At 37.9% G+C, this 18243-nt stretch overlaps 2 protein-coding genes across 3 annotated transcripts in view; both read left to right on the forward strand.

The window, feature by feature from the left end:
* The window catches only part of LOC119006000, a 44855-nt gene extending 35542 nt beyond the window's left edge, over nt 1-9313 (forward strand). The window contains exon 5 of the mRNA XM_037074265.1: nt 2909-9313. Coding sequence (XP_036930160.1) covers nt 2909-4159 — 1251 coding nt within the window. The 3' untranslated portion in view covers nt 4160-9313. The remainder of the gene's footprint in view (nt 1-2908) is intronic.
* Nucleotides 9314-13467: 4154 nt separating this feature from the next.
* LOC119005346 (pituitary tumor-transforming gene 1 protein-interacting protein) overlaps nt 13468-18243 on the forward strand; it is a 35274-nt gene continuing 30498 nt past the window's right edge. Inside the window, exons 1-3 of one of the 2 annotated variants that reach the window (XM_037072894.1) lie at nt 13468-13747; nt 14029-14075; nt 14687-14795. In XM_037072894.1, the coding sequence (XP_036928789.1) occupies nt 13627-13747; nt 14029-14075; nt 14687-14795 (277 nt within the window). In that variant the 5' untranslated portion in view covers nt 13468-13626. The remainder of the gene's footprint in view (nt 13748-14028; nt 14076-14686; nt 14796-18243) is intronic. The other variant, XM_037072893.1, reaches the window with a different exon arrangement.

The raw sequence follows: 18243 nt of genomic DNA on the forward strand, positions 1-18243 counted from the left end.
TAGAATGTTGGAGATATGTGTTGTACATTTACTCCTAATAACACAGCACGTGATGGTAGCATCACTCAGGCATTGGATGGATTAACCTCCCTATCTGCAGACTTAGTTAGTAGAAAATTCCGGTTTCACTGATCCTCAGACAGGATAGCTCCAGAACATTTTTGGAAAATGAGCAGGTTCTATAAAAGCTATGATGTTATCTATAGCTGTAATGATTGCTATAATTACCAGTGGATGTTGTTGTATCCCCTGTTTGAGAGGACTGTCACAGAGACTCATTGACACCGCTGTGACTAAAATCAACCATGCTGTATGAAAGAGTCCCCACTACCGATGACCACCGAGGGGACTATGAGAATGCAGCACAAGAAAATGTTACATCTGATTTGACAAATTGCAATATGATTTATATGGCAACCTTTTTGATGAAGATGAAGACATTGCAGTTGAAAGGATAATTGCTATTTATGTGTTTATTCTACTGATCATGATGATCTCACTGAAGTTGTAGTTTTCTGAATTTGCTGACTAGAGCCACTTAGGAGAAAAATACTCACAGCATTTGAACATATTAAAAGTGACCCCATTTCTTTTGTTCTTTTTACATGCAAGGGAAAGTTTAGTTAGGTAGGGATAGGTCCGTAGCCAAGCCCGATGGGTTGACTAGCTTGGTGAGGAAACTTATGTTTTGTTTTGGGGTAATAATGTAATCAAAATGCTTATGCTTATTTATATGTAACTTCTGTGCCTTGTCAAATGGAGTACCTGCGTGTGGTTGCCGGGGCAGCGGGACCGTGAGAGAGTTTCCCTATCTAGAAGGATAATGGATAATTAGAATGTTTTGAACTGCCCGATAGAATTTTCGCTCTCACACTCTACAAAATTTATGTTATAATTATGCTTGGAATCAGCATAAACAGGAGGGATATGTGATGGAAATTTTGTACTTCATGAAGAGAGGTGTGAATAGTCACATGCAGGACTTTGTGACGTGTGACCCTTTGTGTTGTTTTAAGACATGTAAGGCATTGAATAATAACTCAAGGTTTTGAATGTTTACTTAAGGTTATCACTTCCTTCTTTGTGAATGCTTCCTTTAAGTCCAGGAGGGCAGAGTGATAACACTCTCACAGAGACAAATACCAAGCTTTTCTCCTGAGACAGGGAGTCCTCACTTTGTAACAGATCTGCGTGTTGCTCTGTGAATGCTCGTCTTGTACAAGATTAAAAACTTGTTTGCACTCTGAGCTGATTCCGATCTCCTTAATCCAGTTCTAAATTATTGCAGAATTATTGTAACATCCTGTATCTCCCCAATCTGGGTTAATGATCACTGTGGCCCCAGCAAAGAATGACATGGGTTTTAAAGCATGGTTGAACAAGGGCATAGTAAAACTACTGGATGTATATGAGAATCCCAATCTAATGTCATTCACTGAGTTAAAGGCAAAGTTTGATATACCGCAGAAACACTTCTTATCTACAGGTTTCTACTTAGAAGCTCTATTCTGGCGCACTTAAACAATTCAGTGCAACAACCTTCACTCTCTATCTTAGAAACATGTTACAAAAAACTGCTTTGGTAAAAGACTGGTATCCCAGTTTTATAACATGTTGGTTGAAAACCATAAGGAAAACTCGGATAGTAAGAGGCAGGAGTGGATATAAGACTTACAAGAAGATATTTCACGCATTGAATTGAGTACAATATGTTTAAAGACACTCACTCAAACCATCAACACTCAATTGAGAATGATACAATTTAACTGGATAATGTGAACATATATCTCCCCTGTACAACTAAATACATTCGATCCTATGTTATAAGCGTAACAATCACTAGGTTACATTGTATCACTGTTTATGGAAGTGTGAAGAGATTAAAAAATTTTGGAGTTCAGTGTTAAAGTGTATCTCTCAGATCACAACTTCCCCTGTTCGCCCTAAATTATGCATGTTAGGCATTCATCCAGATGACTGAAAAATGGTTGAACTTTGTTTACTGCAGGCCAAACACCGTATTGCCTTATCTTGGAAGAATGTTGGTTGCCCCTTTTTGACCACTGGTTAAATAACCTAACATCTGCTCTCGAGAAACTGACCTATATTGTTAGAGAGAGGGCCTCTGAATTTTATAACATTTGGAAGTTATTTCTGGAACTGGGGAGGGGAGATATGAAGGAGGCGATGGGAGGATGAGATAATAGAAAACATTTAATTTGTTGTTGGGAATGTCCGCTGTAACATTCATTAAGAACAATTTTTTATTTATTTTTAGCTTTTATTTTTATTTATTTACTGCCATATGTTCAATAGATTCAAGGGTCTACAATAGGCATGCCAAAGCCATGGTCTCAAGGGGAATTTAAGAGCGCTTGATACTTTTCAAAACTGTCAGTCTAAAGAAGAAAAATTTTAGCACAAATACAAGGAGATCTTAAAACATAATTGAGCATTGATCCATAGGGGCCCGAGGGTATGAAGAGCCAGATCCTTCAATATATGAGCCAGGAGAGAGAGAGGTTCCGGGGGGGACTTTGCTCCATCTGGACAACTACTTGATTTTTAGGAGAAGTTATTTTTCTGTTTCAGAGCAATTAAACCATTGAAGTGACTGTCTGGGAGTGTTCTTATTTACCACTCCACTCTCTGTATTCTACTTCAACCAGCCCTTTTTGCACACACTAAAAGGAACCTTCGGAGAGGCCCACAGAGTCAGCGTGCCCAAGACAGAGTGCTTTGCACCTGGCATTGTGCTTTTATAATTAAAATAGGGCCTTGTGTGTTGTTTCCCCTAATGATTTTACTGCTTTTAATTGTATAGGAAGGGTTCTAAGAAGAATTCATGCTTTTTGCATGTACATTGCTGTTTCTTAACACAAGCTGTTATGATCTCTTTGTATTGCAGGTTACCATGGTTACTGGATTCTCTGAACAAAGAACCTCCTATGTCAAGTCACTCCCTCATTTAAAGCCAAGCACAGTGGTTGGTGGTAGAAGACGATCCCCCAGGCCCTCCACAAGACATAGCAGAACCTGTAAACCAAGAGGCCATCCTCACAGCAGATCCCTGCATAGCAACCAAGATCTGCCTCACAATCAGCACCATCCTCTTGCCCACCGAACAGTCTCTAACTACTATAGAAACCCCAAGACCTCAAGTAATATCAAGAACTCAGGAAGACATTCATACAGGACTACAGCAAAAACATCAGTGACTAATAGTTTGGTCATCAGACAGCTAAGTGAGAACCCTAGGGTCCTGAGATTGTCCAGGAGGAGGAGGGGCCTTCCACCAGACACCAGCCCTACCCCTCTGAATTTGGCATCTTTGGACAGTAACTCATCAAAAAAGTGCAGAACATTGCAATGCAGCGATCATGATGTCCCATTGGAGAGTGGCTGCCATATTGGTGAGATCCTACAGAGGGAGGCTGACTGTGATGGAGATGTTAGTACAGAGTATTTGAGACATATGGATGAAATCACTGGCAACCATGACCAAGAACTTGGAAAAGACACATATGGCCATGTTGGAGAGATGACCCTAGAGGGTTGTATTAGTGGAGGCCTACGGGATGAGGTAAATGTTGGGAAGTTAAGATTGCCGAGTACCACTGGTCTGGAGTCCTCTCAAGAAAGGGTTAACTTTACCAGTGTCATCACAAACTATGACCTCAGCCCTGTCAGTGAGCTCATATGTAGACATGTGAGAGAAAAAAGGCTTCGCAGGAACCAGTCTGTCTCATCCACAATCCCTATGCTAATTACCAGGACTACAGATTCAAGGACTTTAGCCAGAGCTGCTACTGCCAGGACTACCGTAACTAAAGATGCTATCAACTCAACGACATCTAACCACATACACACTGAGTCATTAACCAGTCATTCTGTCAAGGACACAGCTAAAGACACTCACAAGGCTACTGTCAAAGACATAGACAAGTGTAGTTCACCAGCCCATAGTTGCTCTATCCACAGTTCCAACAGTGCGGCAAAAAACTCTTCCAAAGGCACCACAGAGGACTCACCTGAGGACAGTGCACCTGTCAGTAAATATTGTAGGACTTCCAAGGGCTCTGCAAAGGGCCTCACCCAGACAAAGACTACCTCATCCATTAAGACCAGGACCAGCCCAAGAATCCCTCCAAAACACTAATGTTAACCTTTGCAAATTCACTATTTATTATACTAAGAAACAATGTTTAGGACAATTAGTAAAATAAGTGAAACACCATTCAATACTGTTGATCATAATGCATAATGATGGCTAATGTCTGGTTGGATTGTGGTGTGGTGACTATGATACTGTTATCTACATTTGTCCATGATTGTGTGATCATTTTAATTATATGTAACTAAAAGAGACAGTTGCAGGACACAGCATAATGTCAGACACGTGTGGTGGACTGTGTAGTGAAAAGTTACTTACTTCAGATGCCTCCCTGCTGTACCTGAAATACGGCTTGATATTCTTGTATTATTAGGTTCACATGGGAAGGGCAGAGCAACTTGCTGAGCTCTTAGCCTTTTGTCAATCAGGATACAATACAGTCCTTAGAATCAACCTATTTACTGCCATTTAATTAAAACAGGAATACTTTGTTCAAAGTTGTCTCAATTTATTACCCAAGTCCAAAAAATGTCTCGTCTAAATCCTTTTCAAAATTCAAGGAGACATTCACATTTTTCATGTCTGTCCTAAAAAAAATAGAGAGTATGAATTGAATGACTCTTCTTTTACTTGCTGTAATTGTTCCTCCTCCACATGCTTTGAATTAAAAGATTCTTTTCTAAGTCAATTTCATGTCAATGATGGGGAAAAAAATCCAGTTCTGTCCAAGAGCAAGAACTAAACTATTGGTCTGTTCAATGACCAAAATTGTTTTCAAACAGGTTACATGAGAAGTATACAATAACAAAACTTCTTGTGTATTTCCTGCATTAATTTCCCCTTTCCCCTCGACAATCTATCCCTATACTGTACCATTAACCAGTTTGGTAATGCTTTATACTAAGGTCCTTAGATTTAATAAGTTAAAAGCCATTAAAGGTCCTTTTTAAGATGCACATCAACAAGTATGTTAATAAGGCTATACAAGTAGCAATAACTGAATCATGAACACATTTATTTTTATAAGCACTTAAAGACATAGAGACTTATCATTTTATGGACTGCCGTTATAATTGCATAACAAACACATGCATTAAGAACTACTAACCTGCCTACCTATTCTGTCACTGTTAAACCATCTCTAAGCTTGTTTCTTGTTTTATTGTTTAAAGTAAAAAATGACTTTCTTATTCATCTATTAGTCCATAACTATGCACTTATTCTGCTTTTCACAGCTCCCCATCTGGCACGAGCACTAAATGTGTGTAAAAATTACATAGAAATACGACATTTTAGTTGTGAAGCACAAAACTTTATTTTTTATTCACATTTGATCAGCATTGGCCACATGCAGTGCTCATTATACATTTAATAAATAAACACGGCATTGTTCTTGTTTTAGGTTTGATAGTGCAAAAAACATAATTCACTGTTAAGTGTATATGAATTATTTGAATAGACCTCTCAGTCTACTAACTGCTACTAACTGCTCAACAACACTATAACACTTAATATCTTCCTCAAGGATACATGGATATGCAGCTGGGGGAGCAAATAAAACCAGCGGCCTTCTGATTATTCACTGAACTGCTAAAGGGTCAATCCATGCCATCTCATCCAAAATTAAGAACTTTTTCCAGTTCAAGTCATGGATTTTCTGGAATAAAGTTGTGATGAAACTTCCATTCCATGAGACATTCCCAAATCCTATAGCTGTACCCCAAATATGTTTTAAGTTATTTAAGCTTGGCCCTCTGAGCTAAATTTTACTGGATTGAGTTGAAATTTGTCCTAAACATCTAAGATACCTTAAGGAAACTTGGCAACATTCATTAATTTAAGTAGTTGCTGCTGAATGGTTACAGTAATCAAAATACTAACAGGAAGTCACATAAATAAGTTATTCGGTCCTGACTAAAAACTAAGCGAGATCTTGGAGGTTACAGTATACAAGCAATGCTGCATCATGTTTTAGGGTTGTCCATCTATTTGCTCGTTCATTTGTCTGTCCATCCCATTATCGTGAACGCGATATCTCAAGAACGCATTGAGGGAATTTCTTCACATTTGAAACAAGTGCCCCCTCATACTTAAGGATGAAGTGGTTAGATCTTGGCAGTCAAAGGTCAAAGTCACTTTGACCTCATGGTGTCCCATTTTTGTGAACCTGATATCTCAGAGATGCCTTGAGGGAATATCTTCAAATTTGGAAGAAATGTCAAATGAGCTGGACTCAAGGATGAACTGCTGACTTACATTTTTACAACTGAAATGACATTTTTGTTATTAGAGAGAGAAAATGAACCACTGGTACTGGTTGGGAATTCCAGGCACTATTACCAGTATTAGTATGTGTTCAAATGTGAACTGTACCCAACTCTAACAGTAAGACTTAATAAATGACTTTGCAGTGTGCTTTTAAATGGCATCTAATCTAACAATAACATGCTCATAATGCTTTTATTAATACTTGATACTTGAATAGTCTTAGTAACATATAATAATGTTAAAAGACAAAGGATTGTAAGGCCCTAATAAGACAACAACAACAACAACAGAATTGTAGTGTGGATGGGACTGCATATTGACATGTGACATGCTTGGACTCCATATGGATTACTTGATTTACATTTGTAGAAATAGAAGAATGTGGTTTTTGAGGTTGGTGGTTGACACAAAAAAAGAAAAACACCAATATATGCTGGTAATGTGGTTTGACCTTCACTGTTAACATGATCATCATAGTGTATGATAAATTACTGTAATTTGTGTCTTTCCTCACTCTAATATTGATAGATTTTGGAGAGACTGAATAGAAGATGGGTAAAATATCATGACTGTATTAAATAAAATGACTCAATACAATTATTAATACCGCACATTTTCTCGAAGCAAAGCCCCTACATGTTAGACAAGAAAATGTCTCTGGGAGGTCTGAAAAAAGGAGGACAACTTGGAAAGGGAAATTGATATTATTTCAAACAAACTATTTGTCATTTGCGGAAATCACATGGTACTTCTACACACAGGGGCTCTAGATAAGTAGTTGCATTAACAATACTCTGCCAATTATTCAGTCTATTCAAGATATGTTATCACTGCAAATCACAGGTCACTGCCAGCATTTATGGCCAACACAAGTTAAACAACCTTCAGTAATAAATAACTTACAGCAGTTATTTATAACCAATCCATCCACTGTCTGTAACTGTTTTATCCCTTTTATTTATGGGTTTGTGGGGTTTTTTGCTTCAGCCAATCCCAGCTGTCTCTGGTCGAGGGCAGAGTACACCATGGACAAGTCGCCAGCTCATCGCAGGGATATCTAACCATAACCATAACCTATGTTTCTACTAATTATAAGTAGTAAGATGCACTAATTAATGTCACACTTTTCTCAGTTCTGGAACTATATATGCTTATATTAATCTGCTATGGAAAATAACCTTGGTCATAATTCAAATTAATTGTCCATTTAGAAAATTACAAGAGGTTTATTTAAACTGTATTAATGGCCTACTCTCCTGGGAATAATCAGGCCTCAATTAATCTCGAAAATAAAAAGTCAACTGAAAAAGCAAATTAAAGTAATAAGTAAGTAAAGTAAGCAAAATAATCATAAACTTTATGCTAACATTTAAAAGCCCAAATAAGTACAAATAGAATCATCAAATATGAAAACTCAAAACTGGAAAAAGAAAAGCTTAAGTGGAAAAATCTAAATTTAAATGGAAATGGAAATAAATATATTAATTTGCTTAAATTTTTGTATTTTTGACAGTGACATTTGAAATTTTGAATGTGATATTTTAATGTGATCTTGTCCATTTAGAATAATGGTTTTGCCTTCTGCAGCTGACATTTTGATTTTCAAGTTGTGTGATCTTTAGGAGACATTACCCAAGGCCTGGAGGCGCAGAGGCCCCTTATAGACAGCAGGGGGAGCTAACTGTAAAGAACCAAGTGTTTGACACAAAGTGTTTGAACAAACACCGTTTTTTGAACCAAGCAGCCCCAGCGTGAAGCTACACCAGTTTGTAATTCACAAGCCAGTGCTGTTGATGAGGTGGTACACATCATGATGATGTCTGTGTGTTTTTTCAAACGTGTTTCCCCGGTTGTCCTCATGTTAATGTAAACATGTACGCAATGACTGTTTATAATCATATGGATGCTGTTATAATGTGTTGTGATTGAGATCCTGACCTGTCCTGCACCCTAGAAAGTGACAAAGTTACGTTTTTCACTCAAAATTACATAATTACATAATCACCATCAGTAAACAGTACTATGTTTGACCCTCTCACTTGTGGGGAGGGATGCTCTTTTCTGGGGGAAAGTTCACTAAAGTCTCAGTAAGCCTTAGCTACTAGTTAGTACTGATCAACAATCAAGTGATAAATCAATCTATCTGTATTTCTATAGCGCCAATCACAGCAGAATTAGTCTCATGACACTTTTGAAATTGAGCAGGTCTAGACCTTACTCCTTGATTAATTTAAAATTAAGTTTTAGGAAACAGAACATGCTTTCTGCTCCTTGAATGTGTGTAACAATCAGTGCAGGCTCTGAGTAATTTGGTGCCCTAGGCAAGATCTTAGCCGGCGCCCCCTTGCATCGCAGTCACTTTCACAATCAATTTTCATACACTCACACAGAAACTGCATGTATGTATTCAAGATTTTGTTTCTTTTTGGTCAAAAATGTCACACTAAATAAAAACTGAAGAAAGAAACAATTGATGAAAATACAATATAAATAAGGCATTCTGCAAACATATTATCTCAGTCTCAGCCTCCACAAGTGCCATCTCTCGCTTATCTGTTGTCAGCCGCTTTGCAGACCAACCTCCAACTCCTTCCATGTTGCCATGTGGGTATTGTGCCCCTGGCTATCCTCATGAACCTTCAGCAAGTGGCTTGCATTTTTCTAGTCCTTTAGTCCTTCCTTATTAAGTTTGTATTCTTTTGGAGACAACAATTTAGCAGCAGAAGCAGTGCAAGCTATATTTCTGTTTGAGTACATCAGCCAGCTTCTTTTGATTTTTTCCCCATTGATTAAGACTGTGTCACAAAAGTCATGTTGACACTCTCCCATCTTTGTTGTTGGGAAATGTGTGACTGCTTTTTTTATTTGAAATGGTCCTCTGTGAACTAACTCTCATCTTACTTTTGTCAGTTAGAAGAGATGACCAGTCAGCAGGGTCTGTGCATCTGAAGAGAGAGGAGAAGTAAATGTGACCACTGCATGTTACATTTTAATAAAATAAAACAGATAATTGACGTGTGCTATACATAAGACTAATGAAAATATGATGAGATTCATTCATTCATTCATTCTATCTACCAATCTCTGTCTCTGTATATATCTATATCTATCTATTATACAGCCACTGTACTATCCAGCTGACACGTGTGTGTGTGTGTATACACATACACACGTCAGCTGGATAGTACAGTGGTTATGCTCACTGACTTGAATGCGGGAGACCGGGTTTTGAATATCCGTTGTGACGAAAACATCATCCACTAAGGGGCAAGACCCCTCATGATATACTGGCCTACCTCAGGGATGAGTGAACACAGAAATGATAGAGTCATACCGGCTCAGACGTCGCCTGAGTCAACAAGGTCTTCCTGTCACCTGATGGAAACAGGAAGACTTCACACATGGAAAGGCATGTGCTTTTGCTGAGTAAGTACTGCAACCCTTGCTTCAACCACAATGTTTGAGAGCGTTTTAGTAGTGTGTATGAGAACATTTCAGCAGTGTGCGTGAGAGCGTTTTAGTAGTGTGTATGAGAACGTTTCACTAGTGTGTGTGAGAGCGGTTTAGTAGTGTGTGTGAGAGCGTTTTAGTAGTGTGTGTGAGAGCGTTCTAGTAGTGTGTATAAGAGGGTTTCAGTAGTATGTGTGAGAGCATTTTAGTAGCGTGTATGAAAACGTTTCAGTCGTGTGTATGAGAGCGTTTTAGCAGTGTGTGTGAGAGCGTTTTAGTAGTGTGTATGAGAACATTTCACTAGTGTGTGTGAGAGCGTTTTAGTAGTGTGTCTGAGAGCATTTCAGTAGTGTGTATGAGAACATTTCAGTAGCGTGTGTGTGTGTGAGAGTGTTTTAGTAGTGTGTATGAGAAAATTTCAGTAGTGTGTATGACAGCGTTTCACTCACTTGTATGTATGATAACGTTTCAGTAGTGTATATAAGGGTATTTCACATGTATGTGTGAGAGCGTTTTAGTAGTGTGTGTGAGTGAATAATTTTTCAGTTGTTTATGTGAGAGTGTTTCAGTAGTGTATGTAAGAGTATTTCACATGTGTTTGTGAGAGGTAATTCTGAATAATGTCCCTGACGGCCCCTCATACATTACAAACAGGATGAAACTAACAGCATTTTAACTGACATACAAGCAGGAAAGACACCTGTAAAATAACACCCGAACAGGCCTAACGTTAACTTTCAAAATGTCCCTGATGAATTTAAGGTGGAGTAACATTAACACACGTCGACTCAGCTATTTACTGATTATTAAACAATGCTGCTATCATCCGAAGTAAGCTAGCAAGTTAACACTCTTTATTAAACTATTCATTTCCTTTCACTTCATCATATTGATGTTACTGTGCCTCTATCTTCTTTACGTCTTCCTCTCCTTTCCTTCTTTACCTTCACTGGTTTCCAGATGGTTTCAGTCTTTTGGACCTTGTAATTCCGCTGGGTCAAAGACATGGCATGTCAATTCTGGTGTCCAAAGCATATTCATAATGTAAAAAAAATAAATATTCATTTTAAATCACTACATTTTATAACTTAACTCTCCTCTCTGTACTCACATATGTGAGTATTTATTGTAAGACATGAACATTCAAAGAGCCTTTAAGCTCAAAAGTACTAAAATGTCCATCCTGGGTAACGTCCATGCTTAAAATCTAAGTAAAATTTAAAAAGACAAAAATATAATATATATATAACAAATATAACAAAATGAATAAAATCATTAATTATCTATTTAAGCATAAGCATAATTGTGTTTATGTTTGCAATGATACCCATAAATATAGTAAAAATACTTAGCTTATTCAAAATGTTATGCAAGAAATACTTTTGTCCACACTGTTGGATTTTCCTAATGTCCTTCCTGGGTAACACACATTCAAATGCCTATTACCCATGATGCATATGCATAGTCATATAACAGGATATTGCACCATAAAGAAGATTCTAGAGGACCCCAAGACATCTGGAAAGGTCAGTAATTCTCCCCTAAACATTTTGATATTTTGCCTTTTCGATCACTGGTGCATTGTGCCCTAAAATCATGTGTCTTTCTAGATAACGCTAATAAAACATATATGATGTTTTTATATTTCAAAACTGTCTATTTCATGTCGAATATGGCATTAATGTGTTGAGGGCTAAGCATGTTTTAGCCAAGTAGACAATGTTTGACCAAGTCTTTGCAGAAAAATTGTGTTTTTGTCCTTCCTTGATAACAGGATGTCCGTCCTGGATAACGAAGATATTCTGTTACACAGGACATGTCCTCTGTTATCCGGATTGGACATTTTAAGGAAAATACCTTATTTATTAGTATTTGTCACTTTTTAAGCATTGAGTTAATGTATTTTTGTTGTTATTTCATTTTAATAGTTTTAGTATGGTGGGTGCTGAAGTCCAAGTGAGCTGCAGGAGGCAGGTAATGTGGAAAAACTCATTTGTGTGGCCAGCAACTGCAGACGTGCACTTCTACAAATCAGAGCCAAAGCCGGCAACACACCGCTCATCAAAGTTATGCATCCAGGACTGGGAAATATTCCAAAGCATGTGGTAGCAGCACAAAAAAGAAATAATAATAATAATAATAATAATAATAATAATAATAATAATAATAAGTATAATCAGTTTTTAGTTTTTTAAAGTTTTGATAAAAATTAAATGTCAATGAACTTATCAAATGCCTGTATAGTTTTACCCTGTGATTCTGTGCTATGTGTGTTACATACAGGACTTGAAAAATTGTTGGTGTTGCATGAAATTAAAGATAAAAAAAAAAAAAACATTTTTCAAATCATAAACAGTTGTTAGTGTCTCTTTCTTTTTATGTATCACTGTTGTTTTTTGTTTTTTCCAGAGAGCCTTAGAGAAATATTTGCAGTGTGTCATTCCTGGCAAACAGCATGTCAGTCTGAGTAAAAATGACAGTCAAGAAATTTAACCCAGTTTTTCATGTTATATTACACAATCATGTTTTCCTGAGTTGAGGATACAATAACAACCTTTTCACCTTTACTGTAAACCATTTTGAGAAATTTTAGATATTTTTTTCTCTTTTTGACATAGAATATTGTGTGATGAAGAAAAACTAAGAAGCCCATTACAGCAAAAATACCGGAATATAAGACATTAATTGTGATAAAAATCATTATGTTGCTGGGGGTTTATATAATAGTTCGAAATAATAGCAGTAAAAAATATGTATTTTTTATTTATTATTATTTCATTTTTTTCTCCCCCCGTTTTCGGCATTCCCCGTGGATGATGGGGCCCCTAGCATTTGCCTATACTGCCTATGCCCAGTGCTGGCTCTGGGTAAAGTTCATACACTTTGAGTACAATTTCACTGTAGAAAGCATTGTTGAGTGAAATACAGCTTAGTCTACTATAACTAGCAAAAACAAGCTTCTAGTGCTCTGAAAAACTCAATATGGCAAGAAAATACTTCTGACTGAAACGAATGATAGAACAACTGAAACCATGTTCCTAAAGTTCAGACATTTTTGAGTACAATTTCACTGTAAAAAGCAATGTTGAGTGAAATACAGCTTAATCTACTATAACTGGCAAAAACAAGCTTCTAGCGCTCTGAAAAGCTCAATATGGCAAGAAAATATTTCTGACCGAAATGAATGATAGAGCCACTGAAACCATGTTTCTAGAGTAAAGTTCATACATTTTGATTACAATTTCACTGTAGAAAGCATTTTTCAGTAAAACACAGCTTAGTCTGCTATAACTGGCAAAAACAAGCTTCTAGTGCCCTGAAAAGCTCAACATGGCAAGAAAATACTTCTGACTGAAACAAATGATAGATCAACTGAAACCATGTTATAGTAGACTAAGCTGAATTTCACTGAAAAATGCTTTCTAGAGTAAATTGTGCTCAAACTGTCTGGACTTTACTTAATTATAATATTGAAACATGGTTTCAGTTGTTCCATCATTCATGTCGGGCATAAGTGTCAATAGTGTTGCTTCAACTCCTGTCAGTACACGTTAAAGTGGTCGGGCGGTGCTTGTATCTTTGATTTGACGCACAACGCCTCCCGCCCGCCCGGGCTGTCAAGAATATCACAAACGCACTTACCCAATCCACCCAGGAAGTGTCAGCAGTGGGACGAATGCAAATAAGAAACAACGGTAATTACCGAGAATAGCAAAATTCAAGAAAGACAAGAGCCCGCTCCTGACGAGCAGCAATTCTCTACTTTTAGACTGAGCAGTTCTGTGGTTTAAACTATGACTTATTTTACGACCGAGAGACAAACACGGATCACGTCGGCGTTGTTTTGTGCCGTTGTGTTGTGCGTTAGCTTTGTTAGCGAGGGGGGATGCCAAACAACTCCATCACCAACGACTGGTAAGTTGAAATATATTTTGCAAAGCATTAGCGTAACTTAAGTGTTACATCAAGTGAAAGTGTTAGCGTTTTGCCTAGTTAAGGTAATTTGATGTCAGTTCATACACAATGCGAGGTAGCTTTAAGTACTTTTGTGAAATTGATTTTTTAAAACTACGTCACAGTAGAATTGACTGCAAACGCAGTTGGTCTAGACATTGTAGCACTGCTGTCCTGGCTATTTGGCACTTTTAAGTCACGTTAGTCACGTTTCTGTCTCGTTTCTGTATCTCTCTTTTCAGCCTGTTCCACGTACAAAACCTGTGACACTTGTGTTCCACATGCCAAGGTAAGAATTCCAGAAGTAAATGGAAAGAAAAGATCAGACCGCTGACTGCAAAATTAAAACTTCCGTCTCATATCTTTTTTTCTTCTTTTTCTGTCCCCTTGTTTGTCTGCACAATCCGCGGCTCACTTTACCTCCCACAATAGGACCGAAGCCTTACTTTAAACTTCAGAAATCTTGAATTCAGTAAAGCAGACAGCCCAAGGGCAATAACTTGAACAATACTCCACTTGTAATACTGGTGGTAAGCCAGTATGCCACCAGAACCTTGATCATAAAGCACTAGAGGTGGGCCCTCAAAGCTATGTGACCTTGTTCTGTTGTTAATTTACTTTTTATGCATCTAGTGTACTATAAGAATATTCCAGTCCTAGCATGTTTTGTTTTTCCAAGTGTGCATTTTCAGATAGATGAAGAAACACAAATCTGACATATTTGTTGCTGCAATGGTTTTTAAATGCACATATGAATGAAATATGACAATTCTTTATGACATAACCTGATGATCTGGCACTTGAAATACTGGTTCTAAAGATTGTTTTCATTATCGATTCATCCTCCCCTGTCTTTTCACCAAGTGTAACATGTTGATGTTTTTTGATTTGTCTTCACAGTGTCTGTGGTGCCTCACCAACAACAACTGCACAGACTACCCAGTGAGCTGGTTGCTGCCTCCAGCATCAGTGTGCAAGTTGTCTCAGGCCCGATGGGGAGTGTGTTGGAGTGAGTAGATCAGTCTTCTAGAAGGCTTGGTAACTTGTTTCAGTGATCATGGTAGTGAGTGTCAGAGAAAGGCAGCCAGTGCATGTGGGGGAAGTGAAATATGGAATTTATATATTATAATTGTTCAGTAATGTGAAGATACTATTAACATGGATAGCAAAGACTTAACACAAATATTGTACATACACTATATAATATATTATATACACAAACAATTAGGACTATCTACATTTAAAAAAGAAACAAAAACCATGTCTCCAGTCAGAGTGAAAAGCATGGTAGGTATAGTTGTGTTGTTAATCTCATTGTAGCATCAGTAGTATAGAGAGATGTTGGCAAGATTTTATTGTTGTGAATGTGCTCCAAGCAAATTGTGGAGTCATTAAAGTGAAATTCTTGCAAAAAAGCAACCAAGGCTTTATTTGTGAATGCATATGAGTCAAACCTTCATGTAAATGCATAATTACGATGAAAGAGGCACTGTTAAGATTTACCATAGTTTCGTTTTTGGGCAAGCTAATTTTCAATGGGGTGCAGGGGCACTGTTATGCTAGCATTAAAACTGCTATTTTTAAAACACTAAGAAAGTTCGACACAACATAAAACTTTGCTCGTAGTATCACCAGGGTCTCTACACATGAACAGGAGCATTGAGAACATTGTTTACACGCAGAGTTTACTAAAAAGAAGGTTTTTGAATGTCTCACATTTGCTGCTGCATCTCGTGCACTGTCATGGCAGACAAAAAGTGTTGATCCCTGAGTGTGACCTAACGGTTAGGAGAGTAATGGTGGACCTCCTACCTGTTAGGTCGCACTTGGCGAGCAAGAGTTTCACTTTAAGGCCACAATGGGAGGCATAATTGTAAGTTGACTACGGCCTTGTCCACACCAGCCCGGTTAATTTTGCAACCAAGGTTTTGTTAAATTAAAAAAACGCATCCACATGAGGGGTGTAATAAAAAATAACTCTGTACACACGCAAATGTAAATCTGCCACCAAGTGATGCAATATATGTGTAATACATATGCCACAGCAATACGTGGCAATGTAATGTACAACGGAAAGGCTGTTTCAACCAATCAAAATAGTTTAATCTCTACGCACCCACCCGCCCGCCGGCGGGCGATTGCAGATAACTGACTGTTTTTTACAGTGCGCAGTGACGTATCTCGCTTCAACTTTCATCATTACGGACATACTATACGTCGTTGGAAAGGGTAGAATCTCAGCAATTCATTCATCCAGTTGATTTTGCAGAAATCATGAGCACTAAACCATAAATCATTTATATTTACCAGCATGGTAAACGTGAGATACAAGAAACGCACGGCGACTCCCTACCTTTGACGCGGCCATAAAGCCGTAATATGTGTCCGATCCTCAATTATTTATATTCCAGTTGTCCGTAAGAATCCACTGATCAAAAGCATCAAAATGGTTTTTCATAAAATTATTCCAGGTTGTGAATATCGTCCTGTAAAGTCCATTTGTTTACCGTCTACCGACTTTGTTTGTCAAATAAAATCCAGACTTCGCCGGCCGTATGTTTATTTTCTCTAGTTCCTGTATTGTGTTGTTGGGTGTGCTTGTTTTCATCACTTTGCTGGCTACAAAACAAAAGTGTCCCCATCTTTTTCCGTTCAGTTTTCACCCCAGCACAGCCCATGAAGTACATGGAGCGCTCCTTGTTTAAAGGGCCAATCGGCTTTGTCTACTGTTATTTGCCGCCTTAGTACAGGGATAGCGTTTTGGCTATCAACATGTCAATCACTCAGGCTTCTAGCCAATTATTTTACCTTTCCAACGATGGTAGGCGTGCCCAGGTCCGTTTTGTACGAGCTGAGGAATATCGCTGCGTCTGGCAGCTAGCGGGCTAACTTTGCGCAGCAGACGCACTCGCAGCGGACATTTAAATTTTAATGGACGGCAGTTTTCACAGTTTACAATGGCGAAATCCACAAAAAACACTAAATATGTCCGAGAAGAAGACCTGGAATGGATCATGGCATCATCTGATGAAACTGTAGACAGTGAGTAGGACTCTGAGAGAGAGGAGATGTTTGCTAAGGGCCTCGACGACATTTTAGATCGGTGAGTACCGTTATCATTGATGATGTTTGATTTATTTATTTAGCCATGAGTGAAATTTGAATGAAAGTTAGTGGGAAGGGGTTCTTATGCTTACAGTGAACAGTCCAGTATACATTAGCATTTCATAAATGACGCTAAATGTTTAGGGCCCCAGGGGCTAATTAGCCTAGCTAGCTAGCCTCAACTACTCAACCAAAGCTAGGTAATCCTTGTAATTCTGTTCTATGATGTAATTCTCTTTGAGCCTCTAATTCCTTTTTATTTAGATTTTTTTTTTTTTATCAAGCTTGTAAACAAATTGAATTAGATCTTTTTCACTGACCGGACACTGGGAATATTCCCCCAATTCAATTATTCTGTTTATGTACGGTTACTTTCCTGATGTTTTTGTGTAATATGTAATATCATATATCTGTGTTTATTTATTTCCTATGTAAATAGCACCCTATTGAATTGCATTTATATATTTTTTCATTTTTCATTATATTTGGTAACATTTGTGCATTGCATTGTGTTTTGTAGGTCACAGTCTGAAGACAGTGACGTGGATTGGGAGCCTGAAAGTGAGACAGTCAGACGCCCAACCCCCTCTCCTGCTGAAGACGGTCATCAGAAGTGCCAACGATCCTCCTCTGCATCCACCAGTGCTACCTCCCCCGCTGCGCACATACAGTATTAGTATATTGAAAGATAATAAAAGCCTTGTTTGAAATTCACTTCAGTATGTCATTTTTGTATAATGGTTACTATTCTGTAGTGTCTTGTCGCATGACAATATTTCAATATGGCCACCTAGAAGTGTGTGGAAACCCCTCCGACCACCCATCAAATGAATGTGTGAAAACATTATGTTTTGAATCATGGAGGAAGGCTTTATAGTCACCAAAATGCTTCAGTAATGTTTCCAGTGTCACAGAAGTGAGAAAAAGCATTTGGCACAATTTGGCCATTTGGAGACGTTTTGGAGAGGTTTGTGGACGCCAGTGACACCACAAACTAAAAACTCCATAACTCCCATAAGGTTAGGCCTAGAAGTCTAAAATTTCATCCAGGTGTAGTTGACAAGATGTAGAAGGTATGTGGTATATTGCCATATGCCTTACCTAAAGCACATCTGAGTTATTGTTATTCAAAAATGACCTATTTTTTTCGAAGAAAAAAAAATGTTTTAGAGCCATGTTTGAACTGATGTCATTTAGGTTGTATGTATGGTACATGCTGGGTAAGCACATTGTCAGAAACTAGAGGTTCTCAGCTTTCAAGTGAAGTATCATACATCCATCTGGGACTTGTAGTTGTTGTGTTATAAGCTTTTCCATTTGGGTATGCTAATTAGGCGAAAATTACCAACAAA

Source organism: Acanthopagrus latus, chromosome 17, assembly GCF_904848185.1.
Source record: "Acanthopagrus latus isolate v.2019 chromosome 17, fAcaLat1.1, whole genome shotgun sequence".
NCBI classification, from domain to species: domain Eukaryota; kingdom Metazoa; phylum Chordata; class Actinopteri; order Spariformes; family Sparidae; genus Acanthopagrus; species Acanthopagrus latus.